Source organism: Monodon monoceros, unplaced genomic scaffold (assembly GCF_005190385.1).
Source record: "Monodon monoceros isolate NGI ecotype Baffin Bay Population unplaced genomic scaffold, NGI_Narwhal_1 Super_Scaffold_9, whole genome shotgun sequence".
In the NCBI taxonomy this organism is placed as follows: Eukaryota; Metazoa; Chordata; class Mammalia; order Artiodactyla; family Monodontidae; genus Monodon; species Monodon monoceros.
Genome location: NW_021703786.1, coordinates 30,086,188 through 30,110,236, shown reverse-complemented (window position 1 = coordinate 30,110,236; position 24,049 = coordinate 30,086,188). Strand labels below are relative to the sequence as shown.

At 56.6% G+C, this 24,049-nt stretch overlaps 3 protein-coding genes across 7 annotated transcripts in view; 1 reads left to right on the top strand and 2 right to left on the bottom strand.

Annotated features, from left to right (window-relative positions):
* Positions 1 to 7,358, top strand: part of ITGB4 (integrin subunit beta 4) — a 31,765-nt gene extending 24,407 nt beyond the window's left edge. The window contains exons 31-42 of one of the 4 annotated variants that reach the window (XM_029212549.1): positions 25 to 162; positions 2,020 to 2,202; positions 2,290 to 2,421; positions 3,569 to 3,766; positions 4,303 to 4,539; positions 4,689 to 4,847; positions 5,274 to 5,423; positions 5,985 to 6,173; positions 6,256 to 6,411; positions 6,494 to 6,658; positions 6,735 to 6,842; positions 6,950 to 7,358. In XM_029212549.1, the coding sequence (XP_029068382.1) occupies positions 25 to 162; positions 2,020 to 2,202; positions 2,290 to 2,421; positions 3,569 to 3,766; positions 4,303 to 4,539; positions 4,689 to 4,847; positions 5,274 to 5,423; positions 5,985 to 6,173; positions 6,256 to 6,411; positions 6,494 to 6,658; positions 6,735 to 6,842; positions 6,950 to 7,089 (1,955 nt within the window). In that variant the 3' untranslated portion in view covers positions 7,090 to 7,358. Of the gene's footprint in view, positions 1 to 24; positions 163 to 2,019; positions 2,203 to 2,289; positions 2,422 to 3,568; positions 3,767 to 4,302; positions 4,540 to 4,688; positions 4,848 to 5,273; positions 5,424 to 5,984; positions 6,174 to 6,255; positions 6,412 to 6,493; positions 6,659 to 6,734; positions 6,843 to 6,949 lie in introns of those variants that run through there. The other 3 variants (XM_029212547.1, XR_003792020.1, XM_029212548.1) reach the window with 3 other exon arrangements.
* A 107-nt stretch (positions 7,359 to 7,465) lies between these two features.
* On the bottom strand, positions 7,466 to 13,411 carry GALK1 (galactokinase 1). Of its 2 annotated transcripts, XM_029212550.1 has the most exons (8): positions 13,178 to 13,411; positions 12,303 to 12,492; positions 11,747 to 11,866; positions 11,408 to 11,543; positions 11,115 to 11,296; positions 7,981 to 8,131; positions 7,716 to 7,878; positions 7,474 to 7,623 (listed from the first exon to the last, which is right to left on the bottom strand). In XM_029212550.1, exons 1-8 carry the CDS (start codon positions 13,340 to 13,342, stop codon positions 7,552 to 7,554), a joined length of 1,179 nt encoding a protein of 392 aa, XP_029068383.1. In that variant the 5' UTR covers positions 13,343 to 13,411; the 3' UTR covers positions 7,474 to 7,551. The 2 variants fall into 2 exon arrangements, with proteins under 2 accessions (XP_029068385.1, XP_029068383.1); XM_029212552.1 differs by lacking the exon at positions 11,747 to 11,866 and having other exon boundaries at positions 7,466 to 7,623; positions 13,178 to 13,362.
* An 8,785-nt stretch (positions 13,412 to 22,196) lies between these two features.
* LOC114889137 (histone H3.3) lies at positions 22,197 to 23,996 on the bottom strand. The gene is made up of 4 exons (XM_029212092.1): positions 23,870 to 23,996; positions 23,272 to 23,409; positions 22,999 to 23,152; positions 22,197 to 22,905 (listed from the first exon to the last, which is right to left on the bottom strand). Exons 2-4 carry the CDS (start codon positions 23,397 to 23,399, stop codon positions 22,777 to 22,779), a joined length of 411 nt encoding a protein of 136 aa, XP_029067925.1. The 5' UTR covers positions 23,400 to 23,409; positions 23,870 to 23,996; the 3' UTR covers positions 22,197 to 22,776.
* Between the last annotated feature and the right edge of the window lie 53 nt (positions 23,997 to 24,049).

Sequence of the window (24,049 nt, the reverse complement as noted above, 5' to 3'; positions counted from 1 at the left end):
TTCCCACATCCCCTCCCCCTCCAGCTCCCAGCGAGCCAGGGCGTCTGGCCTTCAATGTTGTCTCCTCCACCGTGACCCAGCTGAGCTGGGCTGAGCCGGCCGAGACCAATGGCGAGATCACAGCCTATGAGGTCTGCTATGGCCTGGTCAACGAGGACAGCCGTAAGGATCTGGACCTCTCCTTCTGCCCCCAGGGAGGGGGCAAAGAGTGGGAGGAGGTCACAGCATCCTGGGCAGTGGATGAGCCCATATGTCTGACTGCCTGGGGCATCGTTAGGTTTGTGGTCAGGTTTGGGCTGAGTTGCATTCCAAAGCCAGGCCCAGAAGCTCCCAGGGCAGGTAGGGATGGAGGGCCTGAGATTATGTATGTGCAGTGGGGTCACAGGTCCAGGGCTGCCTGCCCACGCAGGTAACTAGAATGGCTCGATTCTACACGGTTCTCTTAGGGCCGGAGTAGAGTCGACAGATTTAGCAAATAAAAGCAGAGGACGCCCTGAACTTCTAACAGACAATTTTTCTAGTACATTTCATGCAATATTGTTATCTGGCAGCCCTAGGCCAAAGCACCTGGCAGAACTGTCATTTTTCTCCCAGTCCTGGAAAGGGGAGGGACCACCCCTGCCAGTTGTCAGGATGAGAAACTATTTGAGGGAACTTGGTCCCGCCTCTCGCCTGGTGCGGGGCCCTTCTCCTTGCGCTCTCACCTCCGTTTGGCCCATCTCAGGGATGGAGAGCTTACCACCCCCAAATAGGACCCGTGGCCCCTAAAGTGAGTCAGGCTTACCACCGCCAGGGTGGCCCAACAGGGCAGAGGGCAGCAGGATTGTTCTGGGTCTCAGGCTCCTTGCCCTTTACTAGCCTGGCTGACCAAGCACAGCCTTCTCAGGAGCTGCACCACATCCTTGGCTCATTTTGAGTTTACAACACCTGGTCCACCCATGGACCACTGTCAGGAAGTGTTTTCTGACCCAGCCTTTAATCCCAGGGATGACTGATGGTTTCAGCCCACGGCCTTAGCCTGCTGAGGCCTCCGCTGTGTCACGAACGTGAGAGGCAGGCCCGAGGGCATCAGCGACTTTGGGGTGGCCCCCTTCCCTTCTCCCCCTGGTGGACAGAGATGAGAGAGGGCGGTTAGAGACTTCCCCCGGCTGACAGCCCAACGTCAGCCCATTCTTGGAGCACAGCTGTTTACTTACCAAACAGCATCAAGGGACTTCCCTGGTGGTCCAGTGGTTAAGAATCCATGCTTCCACTGCAGGGGGCACGAGTTCGATCCCCGGGTTCGGGAATTAAGGTCCCGCAGGCCACGCGGTGGGGCAAACAAACAGCATGAAGCTTAGCAGGTGTTGTTTTTCCAGAGCCCTCCTTTGGACCCCTTGGGAACGGGCACATTTTCTGGTCTCCCAGACGTCTTCCAACATAGAGGGCCCCATCTTGTCACATGGGGGCCTAGGCACCGTAACTTGCTTAGAGCAGCCTGGGGTCTCTTCCTTCTCTCTCCCAGGGCTTGCGTCCACCCTTCTAGGTGTGGTGGAGGAGAGCTGCTTCCCCTCTGCTCTCGCCCTTAGCTCTCACAAGCCTCAGCCTGTCCTCAGGTGCAGGTTCAGGCCTGCCTCTCTCCTCCCGTCCCTGCCCAGGTGACCAGGGCAGCCGTGCATTTGGGGTTTGGTTGTGGACAGGGAGGCACAGGTGCTGAGGGCGCCCAAGCCTCTGGAGCCAGCGTCACGCAGACGCACATGGACGCAGGACCCTTTACCAATTGGTAGAGGTGACAGTGGGGCCGACTTGAGTCTAGTCTGTCTCTGCCACTTAACTTGGCAGAGGCTTCTCTAAGCCAGTCACACCCAGGTTCTCAGGGCTTGGCACGCAGCTGTGTTTCAACAGTTGCTCGCTCCCTGACTTGTTCCCCAAACTCCTGGGTGCAGTTCAGGGGCTGTGCAACAGTCCTGGTGCACCAGAGGCAGGGATGCACCAGGCCAGAAGCTGGATGACCCCTCTGAAGCACTCTCCCTGTCCCAGGACCCATCGGGCCCATGAAGAAGGTGCTGGTGGACAGCCCCAAGAAGCGGACGCTGCTCATTGAGAACCTGCGGGAGTCCCAGCCGTACCGCTACACGGTCAAGGCTCGCAACGGCGCAGGCTGGGGGCCTGAGCGGGAGGCCATCATCAACCTGGCCACCCAGCCCAAGCGGCCCATGTCCAGTGAGTGGCGGGTGGGAGGCACAGGGCAGACAGGGGCGGGCAGGAGGCCGAGGCTGGGGCCCTGGCTCACCCGCTCCCGCCCTGCAGTCCCCATCATCCCGGACATCCCCATCGTGGACGCCCAGAGTGGGGAAGACTACGAAAGCTTCCTCATGTACAGCGATGACGTGCTCCGCTCCCCGACAGGCAGCCAGAGGCCGAGCGTCTCTGAGGACACTGGTGAGTGAGCCTGGGACGCCTGCGAGGAAGGTGGGGGTCCTGGGTAGAGGGTGGGGCCGTCACTGGTGTCCAGAGAGAGCCAAGGGGCCAGTGAGCACTGGGCTTGACGGTCACACCAGAAGTCCCCTCTCAGCCCCAGGCGAGCATCTACAAAGCCGATGGTTTGGCAGGCACCACAGTGGCTCTGGGTACAGGGGGGACAAAGCCGACGTGGCCCCCGTGAATAGCGTGCACGTCTGTGTGTGAGGACAGGCAGAAAGACGTGTGCTTGGGGCACATGCACACAGGCTCGTGCACATGGGACTGGAAACACAGTTTTGAGACTGGAGGGCTCACCAGCAGTGCCATGGAATCAGGCCACCTCCCAGGGACAGGGCTATGTGGGAGGAGGCAGGCCTGGCTCTGGGGCCCACAAAGCAGTGTCTCCCCACACTGGCCCTGTTCCTCCTCCTTCCTTGATTCCTGTACAGTGTGACGCAAAGAGCCCTCGACTGGGACTCTTGGGGACTCAGTTTTAGCTCTGGCTCCACTGCAGGAATTCAGATGAATCACCCTCTCTGTGCCTGTTTTCTGATCTGAAATGGGATGCCAATCACACACTACCATTAGTGAAAATCCTTCAGGATTTGTATTTTCTTCCATCCTTGCCTATACCAGGCCTCCATGGTGTCAAGCCTGGGTTTAAGGAACCCAAGCCCAAGGGTCTTGAGAGTCTTGAGAGTCTTTGAGGGTCTGAAGTAAAGAGCAGCTGGTGCGCAGCAGGTGCCCCAGCTCAGCTGCAGTACACGTGGCTGCCTGTGACGCACTCCGGCTGCTGGAACTGCCCCTGGGAGGCCGGCAGGGGAGAGCTCACTCCCTCCGTTATCCAGATGGGAAACTGAGGCTCAGAGCAGGGAGTCCTCACAGCTGGCGGCAGAGCCCAGGCTCTGGTCCAGGGGTCTCCCCTCGCCAGCTGCAGCCCGGGCCGCCCTCTTCCACCTCTCGGGCGAGGGCCTCGCCGGCCACCGGGCTCCCCGGCACACACCCGGATCCCAGAGAGCCAGAGGACGGGCTCACGTCACAGCGCCGCCCGCCTCCTCCCCCAGCCCCTCTGCGCAGCCGCCCGCGCCCCCCGGCGGTGCCAACGCGGCCCTTCGTTGTTCCCAAGGCGGCAGCGGCTGGAAGTTCGAGCCCCTGCTGGGGGAGGAGCTGGACCTGCGGCGCGTCACATGGCGGCTGCCCCCGGAGCTCATTCCGCGCCTGTCGGCCAGCAGCCGGCGCTCCTCCGACACCGCCGAGCCGCCCCGCGGGCCCCTGGACGACGGCGCCGCCGATGGGGGCGCGCGGGGTGCCGGCGGGGAGGGAGGTGACCGGCCTGCCCTGACCCGCACCCACCTAGGCTCGCTGGTTTGCTGCCTCTGGGCTCCAGCCAGAGCCCACCGCGGCCAGGCTGCCCGGCTGCCACCCCAGAGCCAAGGGACCCCAGGGCAGGCGCTGGGGCTCTCTCCAAAGCTAGACTGCCTCCAACCTTCCAAGTCTGTTGTGTCCAGGGCAGGCCCTGGTGCCCAAGGAGACCCCTCAGAGGCCTCAGGGGACCCAAGGGCAGGCGTTTGGGCTCTCCCCAGGGCAGGGCCAACTGCAGGGGCAGTGAGTCCCCGGCTGAGGTCAGCGGCCGTCCATAGGGGCGTCCTGCCGGGCCACAGGACCTGAGTTGCAGACGCCTAGGGGGCCCTTGTACTCCTCCAAGGACCTCTGTCCCTGGCGGGCCAAGGGAAGCCGGTTGTTTTTATGCCAAGGGCCCCCAGAGGGTAGGTAATCCAGGGAATTCCCAGGGCCGCAGCCTGCCCCGAGGGGCTCCAGGTCTGGTGCGGGCCGGTCCGGTGACCCTGCTCTACCCCACAGAGCACCTGGTGAACGGGCGGATGGACTTTGCCTTCCCGGGCAGTGCCAACTCCCTGCACAGGATGGCTGTGAGCAACGCCGCCTACAGCACCCACCTGAGCCCACACCTGCCCCACCGCGTGCTGAGCACATCCTCCACCCTCTCGCGGGACTACCACTCGCTGACCCGCCCGGAACACTCGCACTCGTCCACGCTGCCCAGGGACTACTCAACCCTCACCTCCCTCTCCTCCCAGAGTGAGTGCCCGCCACCTCCCCTGCTCTCCCCTAATCCTTCCTCTCTTCCAGCTCCTGGAGGCTTGGGCTGCTGGCCTGCCGTCCCCCTCCTGCCCATCCTCTGACGTGCACACTTCCTGCCCTCTCACTCTTGTTTTGTCCTGCCCTAGGCCTCCCTCCCATCTGGGAACACGGGAGGAGCAGGCTTCCGCTGTCCTGGGCCCTGGGGTCCTGGAGTCGGGCTCAGATGAAGGGGGTCCCCCACTCCGGGGACTCAAGAGACTCTATAATCCTGGCTGGGCAGCCAGCAGCACCCTCTTGGGGCCCAGGTAGTACAGGGGTGGCCATCCTGTGCCTCCACAGCTGTCCTGCACCATCTGTCACCCATCCACCCACCGCCGCCGCTGCCCGTGCCACCTGACCCTCCATTCCATCCACATCAGCGCTGGTGCCTAACGCAGCTTCTGTCCTCTGGGGGTGCTGGGATGGGGCAGGAGAGGGGCCAGGCCAGCTGAGGAGGGTGGGGGCCGGCTGACTCACGAGCTCACCCCTTCTCGGCACAGGCAGGGCCCGCACCCACGTCCTGCACAGGACATTCAGGAGGTGCTGAGTGGCCTGGACAGGGTGTTGCAGGGCGAGTGGGCCACCTGGCCAGCGGTCCATGCCGGCGCCACAGCCGAGGGCGGTCAGGGCTAGAGCTAGGACTCCTGCCCAGACACCGCCGACACCGGCTGACTGTGGCCTCCTGCCTCCAGGCTCCCGCTTGGCTGCCGGTGTGCCCGACACGCCCACCCGCCTGGTGTTCTCAGCCCTGGGACCCACGTCTCTGAAAGTGAGCTGGCGGGAGCCGCAGTGCGAGCGAGCGCTGCAGGGCTACAGCGTGGAGTACCAGCTGCTGAATGGCGGTGAGGCACGGCTGCCGCCGGGCTGACACACGGGGACACCCGACTGTCAGGAATCCACCCAAGTCCCTTGAACACTAATGCTCCCCCCACCACCCACCTTTCCGAGAGAGTCTCGCTCTTCTAAGACTCCCACTGCCTCTCCTGATGAGACCTCATCCACCTCCCTAGGCCTCTCTCCAAATCATTCCCACGGCTAGGTTTTACCTAACAAGGCCTCACCGGCCTAGGGACCCAGGGCCTCTGCTGGCCTATGAGATGTCTTTTCAGGAGTCGGGAAGTGGCACTTCCGCGGGCAGACACACTCGCGGCAGCATGCCCTGGGCCCATAAACAGCCAACATACACAGATGGGATTTCAGGTTCCACTCATCCCTTGTATAGCGTACAACCTGAACAACCCAACCGTACTATACAAGGCTGACCCCACCTGTACCCAAGCCACAGCTAATGCTGGGTGGGTGGTGGCTAGACCTTGACAGTAGCCTAGGGAAGGGGTGGGATCAGGCTGGGGATAGGAATGAGGAATGCTGCTGCTCTGCTACCTGCCTCCATCCCCACCCAGGTGAGCTGCACCAGCTTAACATCCCCAACCCCAGCCAGACTTCGGTGGTGCTGGAAGACCTCCTGCCCAACCACTCCTACGTGTTCCGCGTGCGGGCCCAGAGCCAGGAAGGCTGGGGCCCAGAGCGCGAGGGTGTCATCACTATCGAGTCACAGGTGCACCCACAGAGCCCTCTCTGCCCCCTACCGGGTGAGTTACCCCCCCACCCTGACAGTGGTCCCCCCATCTTGTACCCACAAACCCACCGACACCCTTCCTCTGCTGTCCCCAGGCTCTGCCTTCACTTTGAGCACGCCCAACGCCCCGGGCCCGCTGGTGTTCACCGCCCTGAGCCCGGACTCTCTGCAGTTGAGCTGGGAGCGGCCGCGCAGGCCTGATGGCGACATCCTCGGCTACCTGGTGACTTGTGAGATGGCCCACGGAGGAGGTGCTGCCCGCCCCAGGGTCAGGGGGACCAGGGGAAGGGTGGAGAGGGAGCCACCGAGGCTAAAGGCATCTTCCCTGCCCAGAGCCAGCCACCACGTTCCTGGTGGATGGCGACAGCCCCGAGAGCCGGCTGACGGTGCCAGGCCTCAGCGAGAACGTGCCCTACAAGTTCAAGGTGCAGGCCAAGACCACCCAAGGTTTCGGGCCGGAGCGTGAAGGCATCATCACCATCGAGTCCCAGGCTGGAGGTAGGCTGCTTCACCCCTTCTCTGGCCACACCTTCTCCTGGCACCACGCTCTGACTGGCCCCTCTGCCCACTCCAGGCCCCTTCCCACAGCTGGGCAGCCACTCAGGGCTCTTCCAGCACCCAATGCCAGGAGAGTACAGCATCACCACCACCCACTCCAGCACCACTGAGCCCGTCCTACTGGGTGAGTTGCCCGGCGGGGGCTCCTGGCTCTCCCGGGGGAGCACAGCGCCAACAGAGGAAAGGGGGTTGGGGACCCAGGTGGACCCTTCAACACCTCTTCCCCTACAGACGGATTGACCCTGGGGTCCCCGCACTTGGAAGCCCATGGCTCCCTCACCCGGCAAGTGACACAGGAGTTTGTGAGCCGGACACTGACCACCAGTGGAACCCTCAGCACCCACATGGACCAACAGTTCTTTCAGACCTGAGCCCCCGACCCCCACCTCCTCTCCCTGGCGCTGCCTCAGTTACTCCATCCTTGGACCCCTGGCGACCAGCCCACCCGCATGCTGATCACAGGGCTGGTGCCTCTGGCCACAGAGCAGGGGGTAGGTGTCCTCTGGGAGGCACGAAGTGGTCCCGGAAGGCCCTTCAGCTGCCCTCCTACCCTGGGCCCAAGCCCATTTGTAACCAAAGAGCTAGGACGAGCATGACAAGGTTCCGGCTTTGTTCTGCACTTAATAAAAGATTTTGCTACTGCTGAGCTCTGCCCTGTCCATGTTTCTGGGGCCTGCCCAGAGCAGGGGAGCAGTTCTTATACACACCTTTCTCTGATGCCCAAGCACACATCCACCTCTGGAGACAGGCAGGTATCAGAGCCAGAGGTAATACAAGTTTATTGAGCACCCAGGTTGGAGGGCAGGCCTGCCATGGGCCGGCCTGGGAGGGCCTCACAGGCACAGCACCTGGGCGCCGTCGGCCGCCTGGGAAAGGTAGAAGGTGGCGGTCCCGCTGTACTGCCCCTGTAGGAGGGACGGGTGGGGTGGGGTCTGAGCACAGCACGGCCCTAGGAACCCATCTCTCCTGCTCCCCCCAGTCTCTGGCACCTACCCACCTGGATGTGCTGCATCACTACGGAAGCGGCAGAGGCCTCCAGCAGGGTCACCGTGCAGCCACCAAAGCCACCGCCTGTCATGCGGCTGCCATAAACCCCGGGCGCAGAGAGCGCAGCCTCCACCAGCTGATCCAGCTCGGGGCAGCTCACCTCATAGTCATCCCTGCAGAGAGGACATGGGGGGAGGCGGGAGGCCTTGAACCAGCCCCATCCGGCACAGGGGACAGCCTGTGACCAGGAGGTGCTGGGCACCCGGGGATCTCACCTGAGCGAGTTGTGACTCTCCACCATGAGGCGGCCGAAGGCTCTGTAGTCGCCGCGGCTCAGGGCGGCTGCTGCCTGGGCTGTGCGCTGGATCTCGCCCACCACGTGCCGCGCCCGCCGGAAGGCCTCCCCGCTCATCAGCTCCCTGCCAGCTGGGGCGGAAAAGGAGTCAGCAGACCCACCATCCACCGCCTCTGGGCCCCTGTGGACGTGGAGGAGGGGCACGATGGCTCCAGGGCGCTGGCTGGGGGGGGGCGGGGGCATCTCCAGTCTGAGACCTGGTTCTGACCAAGCTGTGGGTAGAACCTCGGGTTGGTGACCAAGGTTTCAGAGCCTCCCCTCCTCGACTAGAAAAGGGGACACCCGCCTCACTTGGCGCACAGGGAAGGCTGAGCAGGCACATGGAGTGCCCCCAGCAGGGCGCCTGGCACACAGTGGGGGCTCGATAAACAGCAGTTTGAGCCCCAGACTCAGTGCTTCCATGGTGCGTGGGACACAGTGCTGCCTTCAAGAGGCCAAGACAGAACAGGAAGGAAAAGTCCTGCTGGTGTTTTTGCTGGAGTTAACAGCGAACCCTCCGAGGGCCAGGGCTCCGGAGTTGGGATACAGACCAGGTCTCCCTGGGGCACCCCAGGGAACCAGCAAGCTGTCCCACTACCGCTGAAGCCCGCATAGCAAGCTGAGTCGCTAATGGCAGCCCCGAGCGCTTAGGACTTTACAACTTGACTCTGGGCGCCAGAGAGGTTTTGGGAACAGGGGAGGCGTGGAGCTGAGCTCTAGTTGACGAAAGTGACTGCCTTGCGCAGGGGGCCCTGCTGGGAGAAGCCAGCGCCGGGAGATGGCAGCTGTTAAAACAGTCAGAGACCAAGAGAGGCCGGGTGTGGGGAGGAAGGAAAGGCGGGCAGGGAGGACTCAGTGTCCTGAAGTTTCAGACAGCAGCGACAAGGGTGAGGAAATAACAGAAAAGGGGACGTCAAAAGGAGAGGCGTCCAGGGGCTTCCCTGGTGGCGCAGTGGTTGAGAGTCCGCCTGCCAATGCAGGGGACACAGGTTCAAGCCCTGGTCCTGGAAGATCCCACATGCCGCGGAGCAACTAAGCCCACGCACCACAATTACTGAGCCTGCGCTCTAGAGCCCGCGAGCCACAACTACTGAGCCTGCACTCCTAGAGACCGTGAGCCACAACTACTGAAGCCCGCATACCTAGATCCTGTGCTCCACAACAAGAGACGCCACCGCAGTGAGAAGCCCGAGCACCACAATGAATAGTAGCCCCCACTCACCACAACTGGAGAAAACCTGCGTGCAGCAACGAAGACCCAATGCAGCCAAAAATAAAAACAAACAAACAAACAAAAAAAACAACCCATCACAGGGACTTCCCTGGCGGCGCAGTGGTTAAGAATCCACCTGCCAATGCAGGGGACAAGGGTTTGAGCCCTGGTCCAGGAAGATCCCACATGCCGTGGAGCAACTAAGCCCATGCATCACAACTACTGAGCCTGTGCTCTAGAGCCCGCAAGCCACAATTACTGAGCCTGCACGCCACAACTACTGAAGCCCACACACCTAGAGCCCGTGCTCCACAACAAGAAGCCACCGCAATGAGAAGTACGCACACCGCGACAAAGAGTAGCCCCCGCTCGTCACAACTAGAGAAAGCCTGTGTGCAGCAACAAAGACCCAACGCAGCCAAAAATAAATAAATTTATATAAAAAAAAATCCATCACAGTGTTAGGTATGATTACCAGGAAATGGTTAAGTAAATTACAGTGCACCTAGATGCTGAAATGCTATGTAGCTTTAAAAAGCCATGTTGATGACAGGGCTTTCATGACATAGAGAAGGGCTCTGAGATAATGTTAAGTAAAAAAAAAAAAAGGGCAGGTGGCAACACTGCGTATACTCAACCTTGAGAATACAGATGTTGAAACTAACATAACATTGTAAGTCAGGGATATTTCAATTAAAAATTTTAAAACTGGGACTTCCCTGGTGGTACAGTGGTTAAGAATCCACCTGCCAATGCAAGGGACACGGGTTCGAGCCCTGGTCCGGGAAGATCCCACATGCCGCAGAGCAACTAAGTCCGTGCGCCACAACTACTGAGCCTGCGCTCTAGAGCCTGCGAGCCACAACTACTGAAGTCCACGTGCCACAGCTACTGAAGCCTGCACACCTAGAGCCCGCGCTCCACAAGATAAGCCACCGCAATGAGAAGTACGCACACCACAACGAAGAGTAGCTCCCGTTCGCCACAACTACTGAAGCCCATGCACAGCAACGAAGACCCAATGCAGGACTTTCCTGGTGGCACAGTGGTTGAGAGTCCGCCTGCCGATGCAGGGGACACAGGTTCGTGCCCCGGTCCGGGAAGATCCCACATGCGGCGGAGCGGCTGTGCCCGTGAGCCATGGCCGCTGAGCCTGCGCGTCCAGAGTCTGTTGCTCCGCAACGGGAGAGGCCACAACAGTGAGAGGCCCGCATACCACACACACAAAAAAAATGCAGCCAAAAAGAAAAAAAAAATGCTAATAGTGGCTATCTCTGGGTAGTGATCTTATAGCTTGTTATTTTCTTCTTTGTACTTTTTTTTTTTTTGGCTGCGTCTTCATTGCTGCACACGGGCTTTCTCTAGTTGTGGCGAGCAGGGGCTACTCTTCATTGTGGTGTGCGGGCTCCTCATGGTGGCTTCTCTTGTTGCGGAGCATGGGCTCTGGGCACTCAGGCTTCAGTAGTTGTGGCACATGGGCTCTAGAGCGCAGGCTCAGTAGTTGTGGCTCACAGGCTTAGCTGCTCTGCGGCATGTGGGATCTTCCCGGACCAGGGCTCAAACCCGTGTCCCCTGCATTGGCAGGCAGATTCTTAACCACTGCACCACCAGGAAAGTCCTCTTCTTTGTACTTTTCTGTATTTTCCATGGTGGATACTTAATCCTCACATTAGAAAAAACAATATGGAGATTTCAAGCAGTCCTAAGTCAGCAGTGTTGGGGGAGTGGGCAGAGCCTGGCAGAGGTCCCTGGAGGTGAGGGGATGTACATCCGGGTCAAAGCCACAGCGAGAGCCCAGCAGCCCCCCTCACCCCAGGGTGCCCAGCCATCTCCAGGACACAGTGCACCCAGCCAGCTCTCACCCTCCAGCTCCTCCAGCTGCACCTCACGAAGGCTCTCCTTGCCCAGCGCCCGGGCCACTTCTTCACACTGGCGCCGCCGCAGGGGATACTCGCTGGAGCCCAATGAGTGGCGGACGTTGGAGTTGGTGATGAGCACAGCCAGCCTGGGATCCAACAACGGCACCAGGCTTGTCTCCAGGGACCTGGGATGGAGATGGAGCCAGGAAGATGACAAGGCCAAGTGTCTGTTTGCCGCACATGTTTCATCCAGGAGCTCTCCTACGAGGTGGGAGGGGACAAGGGGAGCCCCTGACCTGCAGTCAATGAGCAGCGCGTGGCCTTTCTGCCCCAGCAGTGCGATGAGCTGGTCCATGATGCCACAGGGCACCCCTGCGAAGCTGTGCTCAGCCCGCTGACACACCTGGGCCCGGGCGGCTATTGTCCCCGAGTCTGCAGCACAGGGCAAGGTGGGAAGGCTGGGGCCCAGGAGGGGGCACTAGGGGTGGGAGGGTGGGAGCAGCCCCCAGTGTGTCCAGTGATACTCCAGGGAGATTCCCCACCCACTCCCCCAAAGCCACAATTGGGGTAGGAAGCTCTGATCACAGGACCTCAGGGAAGGAGGGCTGCGTTGGGAGCTGGGGTCTAGGAGGTACCTGGGCAGAGCTGCTGCAGGAAGGTATACGTGGCCACTTCCAGGGATGCTGAGCTGGACAGCCCACCCCCCAGGGGCACTGAGCTGACCACCACTGCACTGAAGCCAGGGAGGGGGGCAGCTGCAGGAGAAAGAATGGATGACGGTAAGACGGGCCATCTGGGAGGATGAGCACAAGAAGGGCATGTATCCTGGTACAAAGGAGGCAACCGCCTGGCAGCTTCCGGGGAAATGTGTCTCAACTGTCAGAGGCCACCGACCTGTGGGGCCAAGGGGTCCGCCGCCCTGCATCCTCCTACCCTGACGTTCCTGGGACACAGACTCCTAGTTCTCCTGGTTCAGGGCTCTAGAGACCAACGGGCTGGGGTTTGAACCCTGGCTCCTCCAATCATGTCATGGGCAACCCAGGGCAAGTTCTAGAACCTCTGGGGGCATCAGTCCCCTCACCTGTACAATGGGGATGCTCCACGCTGCATGCCTACCCCACAGTGGATTAGATGAGCCAATGAGCTTCGTGGCTGAGAGACAGGAATTTGACCCAGGCCTGGGCCCCATACCTGGGTAGTGCTGAATCACTCCCTTGACGTAGTTGGCCCAGTGGGGGGCCCCAGGCTCCAGTGGCCGCTGGGTTGTGGGCAGGGGAAACTGCAGCCGACGGGGCTCGTCGGCATCCTCAGAGGTGGTGAGGAGGGAGATAAGCCCATCTGCCCGGGGGCTGCCCACCAGCACAGTCCCAAGCTCCAGCGCCTGGCGGAAGAAACAAATAGTATGCAAAACTTCCACTACCAAGGGGCCAGGGACAGACAAGGAGGCGACCTCCAGGCTCAACGTGAAGGGAATGGGGAGTGTCTCAGGGAAGAGCCTGCATGTCCATCTGGCCTTGGGGGGCTTGGGTCCCACCCCATAGGTCTTCAGGGGCAGGGCCAGTGCAGTGGGAGTGCAGACCTGGACTCTGCCCTAAGCGTGGGCTCCTGGCTGTGGGTCAATAGGAAAACAGAATCAGACGAGCTCTTTCTGACGCCTTCCCATTTTGGAAGATGCACAGTGGGATGGACATGGCCCCAGGCTAAGGCAGCTCCACCTCAGCTGTGTGACCTTGAGCAGATCACTAGCCCTCTCTGTGCCTCCATTCCCTCCTCTGCGAACTGAACGGGCTGGACCAGGAGGCTTAGGGCTACTTCGCCTCGGTTTACAGTTGGGCTCCGTTCCGCATCTCCCCACAATCTGAGGTGGCTCCCAAAGAGATGGCGAGGATCAGCGGCCCACAGCCTACTTCCTCGCGGATTCCCCGTTTCCTCCCTTCCAACGTGTGAAATGCCCCGTCCTAGGGTCTCCCACGTGCTCGTCCCCCACACTCGGCTGGAGTAAAAGTTCGGAGCGGCCCGCCCAACAGTGCAAGCGGGGAGATGGCGCCTCCCCCGCAGCCCCTCACCATGGGCAGCACCAGGCCCTGGTTGTAGTCCGTGTGCTCCCCGATGAGGTTGACGCGGCCCGGGGCCGACACGGCCAGCTCGGGCTCGGCCCCGAACTCCTCCAGGAAGGCTCTCCGGGCCTTGGCCAGCAGCTCCCCGGGTTGGCGCTGCTCGGAAGCGGCCATGACACTCACCCTGCGGCTCTGCCGGGCGCAGTCGGGTCGGCTCGGGATGCTCGGGGCGGAGCCGCGCTGCGTCGGCTCACACAGCTGCACGCACCGCCCCAAATCGGGCCGCGCTGGCCCCGCCCCGCCCGCGGTTCCGGCCCAATCCACCAGCTGGGCGCGCGGGGCGGGCTGGCGGCGGGCTTTCCAAAGAAGTGCTGGGCGCCCAGCGGGGCGGGTATTGGCCGGCCCCGGACATCTGAGCTGCTCTTTCCTGGCCCTGGTGCCCCTCTCTGTGTCCACACCCATCCACCCAGCCATCTACCCCAGCCGGAGCAATAGCGCGGGCCTCCAACACCTGGGTTTCCCAAAAGGATCTCCTAGGTCCTAAAGTCCTGCAACCGTGAGAGGTCACCAGCCTCTGATCATAAATCTGTCAGAGGGCCGCCAGACAATCAGTGTAAATAGAAGTAAGGAAAGCCAAGTTTGGTGGAGTCACTTTCTACAGGCTTCTTTTCTAGAGTGGACCTGCTGGCCCAGCTCCTAGCAATGGAGGAGTAGGGAGGGTGGAGATGGACAGCAGTGGGCCCAGCCCCTCCTGGAAGGACCCACCCAGCTGCCAAGGTAGGTTGGTCTGTTGGCCCCAGCAGGTGCTTTCTCAGCCTGGAACCTTGGTCCCAGGGCCTGGTGCCCAGAGTCTGACACTAGCCACGTCCTCTCTCACCAGCCTGCATCCTAAACCTTCAAGCTGTCCCCAACTCCTCACTGGATGCCTGTCCACAGTTGGCCACCCCATATGAAATCGTGGAGGGGAAAGGCTGAAATGTAAGCAGACTCTTCGGGATTAGAGTGGGGGTTTTGTGGAGGGCTGCAGCCAGGGTAGCTTGGGGTCTGTCTGCTCAGGGGGTTGCCCCAAGAACATTCAAAAGTCAGCTCTGAAAACTCCTAGAAGTAAACATAAGTTTAAACCTTTGGGACCTTGGCTTAGTCAATGGTTTTTTAGATATGACACCAAAAGCACAAGCAACAAAAGAAAAATACGTAAATTGTACTTCATCAAAATAAAATACTTTTGTGCATCTAAGGACCACCCCATCAAGAAAGTGAAAAGACAACCCACAGAATGGAAGAAAACATTTGCAAATCATATTTAAGGGACTTGTATCAAGAATGTATAAAGAGGGCTTCCCTGGTGGCGCAGTGGTTAAGAATCCGCCTGCCAATGCAGGGGACACGGATTCGAGCCCTGGTCCTGGAAGATCCCACGTGCCACGGAGCAACTAAGCCCGTGTGCCACAACTACTGAGCCTGTGCTCTAGCGCCCTCGAGCCACAACTACTGAGCCCACGTGCCACAACTACTGAAGCCCGCGTGCCTAGAGCCTGTGCTCCGCAACAAGAGAAGCCACCGCAGTGAGAAGCCCGCGCACTGCAATGAAGAGTAGCCCCCGCTCGCTGCAACGAGAGAAAAGCAACGAAGCAGCAACAAAGACCCAAAGCAGCCAGAAACAATAAATAAATTTTAAAAAAAAAAGAATGTATAAAGAGGGACTTCCCTGGTGGTGCAGTGGCTAAGAATCCGCCCGCCAATGCAGGGGACACGGGTTCGAGTCCTGGTCTGGGAAGATCCCACACACCGCGGAGCAGCTAAGCCCGTGCAGCTAAGCCCTAAATAAATTTTTTAAAAAAGAAAGAAGAACGTATAAAGAGCTCTTACAAGTCAACGGTAAAAAGGACAACTTAAAAATGGGCAGAAAGACTAAATATAAGGCTTGGGGATCAATAAAGAAAAGGCTTAAAAGCTTGAAACAAATGGGCAAAAGATTTGAACATTTTTCCAGAGAAGATATGAAAAGATGCTCAACATCATTAGTCACTAGGAGAATGCAAATCAAAACCACAATGAGGGGCTTTCCTGGTGGTACAGTCGTTAAGAATCCACCTGCCAATGCAGGAGACACGGGTTCGAGCCCTGGTCCAGGAAGATCCCACATGTCATGGAGCAACTAAGCCCATGCGCCACAACTACTGAGCCCATGTGCCACAACTAATGAAGCCCGTGTGCTTAGAGCCTGTGCTCCGCAACAAGAGAAGCCACCACAATGAGAAGCCCACACACTGCAACAAAGGGTAGCCCCCGCTCGCTGCAGCTAGAGAAAGCCAGCCAACGAAGACCCAACGCAGCCAAGAAATAAACAAATTAATTAAAAAAAAACAACCCACAATGAGGTAGTACTTCACATCCATTAAGATGGCTTAAGTTAAAAAAAAAAAAAAAGACAGAAAATAGCAAGTGTTGGTGAGGATGTGGTGAAATCAAAACCCTCATTCACTGCTGCTGGGAATGTAAAACAATTAAGCAGTTCCACAAAATGTTAACCATAGAGTTATCGTATGACTCAGCAATTCCACTCCTAAATGTACACTCGAGAGAAAAAATATATCCACACAAAAACTTGTACATTAATGTGCATAGCAGCACTATTCACATTAGCCCAAAGGTGGAAGCAATCCAAAAGGGAAAAATGAATAAACAAAATGTGGCCTATACAAGGGAATATTATTCAGCCGTAAAAAGAATGAAGTTCTGATACCTGCTACAACATGGATGAGCCTTGAAAACATAGTAAATGAAGGAAGCCAGTCACAAAAGACTACAAATTGTATGATCCTATCCAGATGAAATGTCCAGAATAGGCAAATCTATAAAGACAGAAAGTACATTAGTGGCTGCTTGGGGCTGAGGGGAATGGGAGAATAAAAGGGTGTTAGGAAAGAGTACCAAGTTCCCTTTGTGGTGATGAAAATGTTCTAAAATTGACAGTGGTGATGATTATCCATATCTGTGAATATACTGAAGCCATTGAATTACACACTTTAAATGGGCCTTTTGAGCACTCCTCAGTAAAGCATTTTTTGGCACAGGCAAAATAAAACAAGACAAAACGGTGAGTGGCCCTTGGGGCTGGCTGAAATGGAATTAAACTCACAAACCATGCCTCCCCACGAGGCAATGACTGGAGAAGCCTCCCCGACTCTGCGCATCATTTACCCACCTCAGCTTTGACGTCCAACAGCTCTGAGCCCAAATCTTTGCCCTTACTATTGTGTGATCTTGGTCAGATGACTTAACCCCTCTGAGCCTCAGTTTCTCATCTGTAAAGTGGGGCTAGTGTGTTTCCTTCCTAACAGACTGTTTCAAAAGGAAGTGAATGAGGTCATCTTCATAGAGTGCCCAGCCCTGCCTCTGGCACTTGGTAAGCACAGAATAAATGTTTACTATTATTATCAGTCATCCATTAATACAACAGACATTGTTGGACTCTCCAGCAGGCAGTGGGCCAGATAAAAGCCTTGGGCTCTGATAGGGAGGCAGTCTCAATCTGACCCTCGCCCCACCCTGACTGAGATAAATGCTCTGACAAAGGAATAAAAGAGCTTTCTGGGAATTCTGATCACTAGGCAGCCCACACCCCTGTTTATTTCCATTGTTTCATTTTGATTGAAAACACCCCCTTTGATCCATCTTCATCGTTTGTATGTTTCAGTTGTTCTTGGAAAACCTGATTTGACCCAAGGGCAGGTGCTCCTGATGGCTCACTCTGGACTCTGAAACACTGATTTCATTTGGGAGACCTGTTTACTCTCAGTGTTTGAATCCCATCTAGCATGTTACATAAAATTTGTTCAGAAGAAAGTCTGCCTCTGACCTTGGACCCTCCATCCCATTTCCTGGCCAGATGTCACGAGACCGGGGGGAAGGTGGCACCTTAAAGGGGACACTGTCACCCAAAGTCTGTCCTCTGATCTGCTGGCCAAAAAAACTTACTTGTATCAGAGGAACCAGAGCCAACTGTCACACAGGACTGAGGTGTCATGATAGAATTCTCAGTAATAGCCCCCACAGGGACAAATTATCCAGTGGTGGGAATACCACCCGTGCCAGCTGAGTGCCCAGTGGCCTAGGCAAGCTGTTTGTCCAGGTCATGGCAAGACCGGGCCCACCACTGAGGACAGGTGTCCCAGAGGCAGCTCTTCTCTCCCAGAGTCCGTGTTTGTCCCCACGCTCAGTTCTTAGCCCTTGGGCCCTCCCTGCTGGACCCAGTCTTTCTTCATGCAGTGAAGGTCTGTGTGCTTCATGCAGCTCTGGCCTCTCCGCTGCAGTTAAAGACTGGTTTCCTGATGGGACTTGGATCCATATCTCCCAAGCTAATATCTACAGTCTCTGAAAATGTTTGCTCTCAGCAGATGGCTCACGCTTTCACTCATTCTGGGAGGTTCTTTTTGTTGTTCCCAGGGGGTTAACCTATCTCCTGATTTGGGCCCCCTTTGCCCTTCTGCTACATTAATGATAACAGCTTCTGTAATACTGATAACACTAATATCAAGCTTGTGGTAAACCCTGGTATCAGGGCTGAGATGCAGCCTGCAGGACAGCACTGGTTGTTCACTACCAGTGCCTGTTCTGATTGGTCAGTGCTCTGGACTTCTGTTTTAAAGGCACCAGACTTTGCACACATGGTTTCATTAAATCCTTACAGGCCTATTGGGTAGACACTGGTTTTATTCCCATTTTACAGATGAGGAAAAGAAGCACAAATGGGTTAAGGAACTCATCCAAGTAGGACAGCTGGGCCTTGAACCTGGGTCTGTCTGACACTGAGATTGGTTGTACTGCAACCACCCTGTCCCCAGGAGCACTCTGACCTGCCGCACCCTCTGCTTACTGAAGTATTAAAATCCAAAGCTCAGCCTCATAGCAAGGAACAGGAGGGGCAGCTGCTCTCCTGGACCCCTGGAGCCCCAGTTCCTACATGGAACCCTCCCAATTTGGAAGCCAGGCCAGTAACCAAAGCTCCTGGGAACCTGACTGATTCTTTGCCACCCATGCCAGAAGCAGATCCAGCCAGATGCGCTGTGGGGCTGCCAGGGCCTTGGGTTGGCCAGCAAACACGCCTGGAGTCTGTGCTGTGTGCCAGGCACGACTCCAGAGGCAGACCAGTCTCAGGTCTTGCCTTTGGAGCACCGGGAGCTTCTTGTCCATCCCCGGCCTCAGATGCCCCGCTAAGAGGCGCCAGCTGCAGGCCTCGTCTTTATTTGGTACCCCCACTGTGTCCCTGAAGTTCCTGCCCTCTAGGCTGACGACCACCCTGCTGATGGCTAGGCAGGGAGCAAATCCAGACTCACAAGATGCAGCTGCGGCTGTCTCTCCCTGCACCTCGCCCTAGGCACAGCAGCTGGCAGGTCTCCAGCCCACTGTGGGTGGGCAGGAGGACTGAGGCTGGTCAAAGGCAGGGCACTGAGGAGGGAGAGGCCCTCGGACTGTCACAGGACCCTCAGGTTCATGAAGGCTGGGCCTTGGACCCAACCCCATCCCGTCCCCTCTGCTGATGCTCTTGGCTCAATGCCAGGCAGTGAGGCGCTTATGGGAAAGGTCCTGGAGCCTAGTGTGTCCGACAGAGAGGGTGGGAAGGGAGTAGAGGTTAACGGAGCCTGGGCGTCATCTCCCTGCGGACGTGTGCAGTCCCTCACATACCCCTCAGCCAGAGGCGGCCAGCCCGAAGCCTGCAGCCCACCAGCCTCCCTTCCCCAGAGCCCTTCTTGCCACCAGTACTGGTGAATTGGAGATGGCCTTCTTCCTTTCAGCCCACTCTCCCTTCCACTGTGTATATTCCCAGAACTGCAGATCCCTGAAGGGGGGCTGGTAGCTGCCAGAGAGAAGACCCCAGACCCTGACTGCCCAACCACACCCCTCTGCGCCCCTTTCCAGACCCCAGGTGGCCTTTTAGCTCCTCCAAGAGTCACGGCCTCACTGAAGAGCTGCCCCGCCGCCCCCCGCCTTGCTTCCCTAGCTGGGGTGTAGGGGAGTGTCTGCGGAACCTCTTAGCTTCTTTCTCAGGAAGGGCAATGAGGTAGGTGGAATGGGGGTGGAGGGTCCCTGGCTGGACACTGGACATAGTGCTCAGGTGAGGACACCAGGACAGGCTGGGGACACATCACACACAAGTCCCATGACTCTGCTTGGAACAATGCTGATTGTCGGGGTGGGATTCCCTCACTGCCAGGGGCAGCTGGGCAGTAGGCAGAACAGGGAGCAGGCACCTCTCCACCCACCCCAGGAGGGAGGACAGCAGCCTCTGATCCCTGCTCACAGCACACCCTCTGTGAATATGCGCAAAGCTGTCCCAGCTGCACCCACCCACCTCGGCCCACAGCCTTGCTCATCCCCCAGACCTGCCGACCCAAAGGGGTCAGGGGGCCAAAAGGCCGGCCACCTGGCCAAAGACATCAGCCTTCTCTCTGAGCAGGCTGCAGGGATTTGGGTTAGCAACCTGGGCAAGGATCAGTTCTTCCTTCCTTCCTTCCTCCAGGCTTGCCTTCAGGAAGGCAGGTGGAAGGCTGCCTGCTTGTGCTGGAGTTGCTGGCCAGATGCCAGGCCCAGCTCGATGGAATGGCCTGGGCTGGTGACACCCCTGAGGAACGCCTACAGAGGCAGGTGTGACCGCCAAGGGGTTGAGGGAAGGAAGAGACTGTGGAGCTCAGAGCACATTGAGCTCAGCTGTGTTCTTGTATCAGCGCCCAAGGTGGGGCCCAGGGAAATATGCTGTGACTGCTGTGGTGAGGTGACTGTGAAGGGATGGGGAGGTAGGGGTGAGGACTGGATGCCCAGGGTGGAGGCTCAAGGCTCTTGGGCCTAGCCTACCCAGTGAGGCGACCGCTACAGAAGGTGTGCTGAAAACTACACTTCCCCCTTCTCCGTGGCAGGGTAGGTTGGCCACAGGCCTGAGGAACTGATCCCTGACCTTCTGCTGTTGCTCCCATAGGCAGGCTGGCCCTTGCCTGCAGAACCTTAAGGGCAAGCCCTGGAGTTTCCTGCTGATCCAATGGCAGACAGCTGACTAGACTGTGTCCACCCTCTGCAGCCCAACCTGAAAGTGTTCCAGAAGGGGCCCGCTTTCCTACTGAGGCAGAGCCCAGCCCCAACACCTGACACCAAGCAAGGAACAGTGCTTGCAAGGAACCAGGGAGGGGGAGCCCCCAGACACAACAATCGGGGAGAGCTGAGGAATGCACTCCCCCCCACCCCCAACTACCAGCTGAGTCAGAAGGCAAGGCTTCCTGGACATTCCCCCACAAAACTTTGTGAAAGAAAAACATGATCATCCAAATGAAGAGCATTAACAAGATGAGCAAGTCTCAACTTTAAAAACTTTATTTTTGTCTCACCCATCAACAGCACAGGTTGCCTTCATCAGCTCCAATTTTTGCTTTTCTCCTCAGACTCTGTTCTACCATCTTAACCCATGGATATTATAACATGTGGGCAGTTCCCTAGAACCAGAAAATATTTCTGCCTGTCGGCTTAAAAATTAGAAGTATGGAAGTGTAAGTTGCACTATTTTAGCAGATTCCAGGCTGCCCAGTAAAATCCTACCTTGGGATGCAGACTTTGTGAGAAAGTCTGTCACCTACTCTAGCTCGAGTGGTAACTCAAGGAGACGCATCACCATAGCCGTTTCTCTACTGGTGTTTTTAACTCCCACTCCACACCACATTCCACTGGCTAGGATTTCAATGTCCTTCACAAGAACAATGCAAGTAAATCGTCAGAACTGGTTCCAAAACTCGTTATGATGGACCTTCCAGGAAACCAGTTCGTTATACTGTATCAGATTTCGACCCCTCATGAAAAGCCCACTGAACTACCAAGATTCCCAACCCTAATCTGCCTTGCCTCTTCCCAGTCCTAAACCCTCCAACCCTAAACGTGAAACTAGTCCGAAAGACTTCCTACAGCTACCGACTTCAAATTATACAGAATTCTTGTCTGATAGGTGCGGTTCTTGTGCCCATGTCCCGCTGATATACTATGCTTCACTGGTGGCCATCATTGGTCGAGAACACTAGTTTCATACTGAAAAGGCGGCTTAGACTAAAGATTCTATACCTGTGGGCTTGTCTTAAAATAACTCACTGTATGAAGAGATCTATAAACGTGCTTCACAAACAGGTTCAGGAACAGACGCCAAAAGTGAGTCCTGGAATTTCAAAGAAGTTTACTTTCCTTCACAACAGAGGGGCGGGGGGGAGAATCATATTAATACAATCTTAAGCCCACACTGCATATACAGCTGTCATGGCATTTTTATAGAGCAGAGAGCTGTTTACATGCTTTGTAGAAATATTTCTGCAAATAAATGCTTCCTTTGTCTACCAAGCAAAACCTGAAATAAACTTAAAAGGACCTAGATAAAAGATGTATTAAGCTTTCAACATTCAATTTAGGTTTTTGACACTTAGTTGGATAAACAAGTTTATTTGTAAATTTAGTCAACATACATAATTGACCTAAAAACTTCAATAGAAGAATAAGTTTGAAAACCACTTGGAAAGCATCTCTATGAAGTGATTTTTCCCAGGACCTTATACCAGATGACACCATTTTAACTGGCAGGTTCCATGAGCTGAAGCTGTGTGTCCCTCCCCCACAGCAAGTTTACCCTAAGGGTTATTATAATACAAACTCCACAAGGAAAAGAAGTTCAGTATTGCTCCCTCCTCGTAGAGAAAAACTCACCCTAGTTATGAGACCAACCACAACACAAAGCAAAGCTGCACTAACTACTGTATCACTAACAGATGATGCTGGTGTGAATAGCTTGTATTACAGTCTGGAGCCCTTATAAATAAATCCCCCCGTTAGTGTCTGCATTACCAGCTAGAGGGTTAGTTAACGTGTGGTAGAATGAGGACTTATGCAAGGTATAATGCGCAAAGCATCTTACTACGTATGAAAAACAAGTGCAGTCTAGTTAGGAGAAAACCAACCGGACTCTATGTTACACACACCTTAATGACAAGACTCCCCACCACACGTGAATGTAAAACATTTAATTTAAAAATGTTGACACTACAATATATAAAATAGCTATTATAAATGCACATAGTGTATTCTATAGCTGCCAGGTTTACTTTTTTTTTTTTTTAATAAGGAAACTGTAAGTTACACTGTGGTTAAGACTTGTATCTTCACCCTTGAAAAAGCCCACATTCTATCACAGTGATGTATGGTCAGACTTAACAGCCCCAATTGTTAAACACTTGGATCAAGTCATAACCAGTTTTATTGCAAAAGGACCCTGTACACATTTATCAATTCTAGTACCTTAATAGCTACCCAACAAGTCATTAACATACAGAAACATGCATCATGAGAAGCAAGAAATATCACCCATCCCTTCTGCATATTAGCAACTTGTCACTCCTGAGCAACAGTGCTCACATCACTGAGGTCTGTGAACAGTCAGTCACTTTTCGCATTCATCCTGAGTGAAAGATGGAATGACTTAAGTACAAATGCAACATATTATAAACAATCTCTTACAAAAAAAGTCACAAATTAAACCAAAGTATTTTACAGAATTTACTACAAAACACCATAAAAACTGCCTTCACTTAAGCTCTCTCTCCCCGTATCCGGCGAGCCAACTGGATGTCTTTGGGCATGATGGTGACTCTCTTAGCGTGGATGGCACACAGATTAGTATCTTCAAATAAACCCACCAGGTACGCTTCACTAGCCTCCTGTTGAGGACAAGAGCCACACTATTAACTCTCTCCGAGGAGAACCGCGCGCAAGCCCTCCGCCCCTGCCACACGCAGCCTCGGCCGCCTCACCTGAAGCGCACCAATGGCGGCACTCTGGAACCTCAAGTCGGTTTTGAAATCCTGGGCGATCTCCCTCACCAACCTCTGGAAAGGCAGCTTCCGGATCAGAAGCTCGGTGGATTTCTGGTAACGACGGATTTCTCGAAGCGCAACGGTCCCGGGCCTGAAGCGAAGAGGAGGGCGTAAAGGAACACCGGTTAACCAAGAGCGCGGATCAAGCAGCAGGAAGCGTCCCGCTCGCGGCGCGCCGCCGAGTCATTGTTTTCCTGCCGCGCTGCCTACCTGTAGCGATGAGGTTTTTTCACCCCGCCGGTAGAGGGGGCGCTTTTCCTGGCCGCTTTAGTGGCCAGCTGTTTGCGGGGCGCTTTGCCACCCGTGGACTTACGAGCAGTCTGCTTGGTTCGGGCCATTTTCTTTCACCTGCGGAACAAATCCCTGACTCCGGGGCCGCGGCGCTCGCCTCCCGGGCTGCGGGGGGCGGGACGCCCGGCGCCCCTACCCTCCCGCCTCCTCCCACCCCAAGGCGGGCGGCAGATGGCCGAGGGCTGCCGCCTCCTCCCCCTCCCCTAATGACTCAGGCTGCAAGTAGCAGCAGCCTCCCCCGGGAGGGGGAGTGCGGGGAGGAGTCACTTCCCCTCCTCGACGGGCGGAGGCCCGGCTGCCCGGAACCCGGCGTCGGGACCTCTGAATCACCAGCGGGAAAGAGGCGGAGACATGGTTCCGGAACGAAGCCCCAAGGGAAAACCACCCGTCCCCACGCCGGCGCCAGCAAGCAGCCTGGGCAGCCCGCAGCAGCCGGCACTCGGCTCTCAACGGCCGCGGCCCGCGACATCAACGGCTGACAGGGCCTCATGTCACGCGTAAACCCAAGAACACTTACCCAATGCCTAAGTTCTACGCCGCTTCTCCGACAGCCGCGCCGCTCCTGCTGCCCAATGAAGAGCCGCAGTCGCCGAACTAACGGAAGAAGCTCCTCCGACTAACGACCAAACCGCTCTGCGTTCCAGGCCCCCCCTATGCCTCCGTTTTTATACTCACGCTTCACGCTGCGTCTCTGCGT

What these genes read in the sequence shown, in the direction of transcription:
- GALK1 (XM_029212550.1), bottom strand. Translation starts at nt 13,342, where the DNA reads ATGGCCGCTTCCGAGCAGCGCCAACCCGGGGAGCTGCTGGCCAAGGCC. An exon ending in AGTGATTCAGCACTACCCAG is followed by an intron (nt 11,867 to 12,302) that starts GTATGGGGCCCA and finishes TTTCTCCTGCAG; the next exon opens with CTGCCCCCCTCCCTGGCTTC. An exon ending in TAGTGATGCAGCACATCCAG is followed by an intron (nt 7,624 to 7,715) that starts GTGGGTAGGTGC and finishes TCCCTCCTACAG; the next exon opens with GGGCAGTACAGCGGGACCGC.
- LOC114889137 (XM_029212092.1), bottom strand. Translation starts at nt 23,399, where the DNA reads ATGGCCCGAACCAAGCAGACTGCTCGTAAGTCCACGGGTGGCAAAGCG. An exon ending in AAAAAACCTCATCGCTACAG is followed by an intron (nt 23,153 to 23,271) that starts GTAGGCAGCGCG and finishes TCTTCGCTTCAG; the next exon opens with GCCCGGGACCGTTGCGCTTC. An exon ending in CCGCCATTGGTGCGCTTCAG is followed by an intron (nt 22,906 to 22,998) that starts GTGAGGCGGCCG and finishes TGTCCTCAACAG; the next exon opens with GAGGCTAGTGAAGCGTACCT.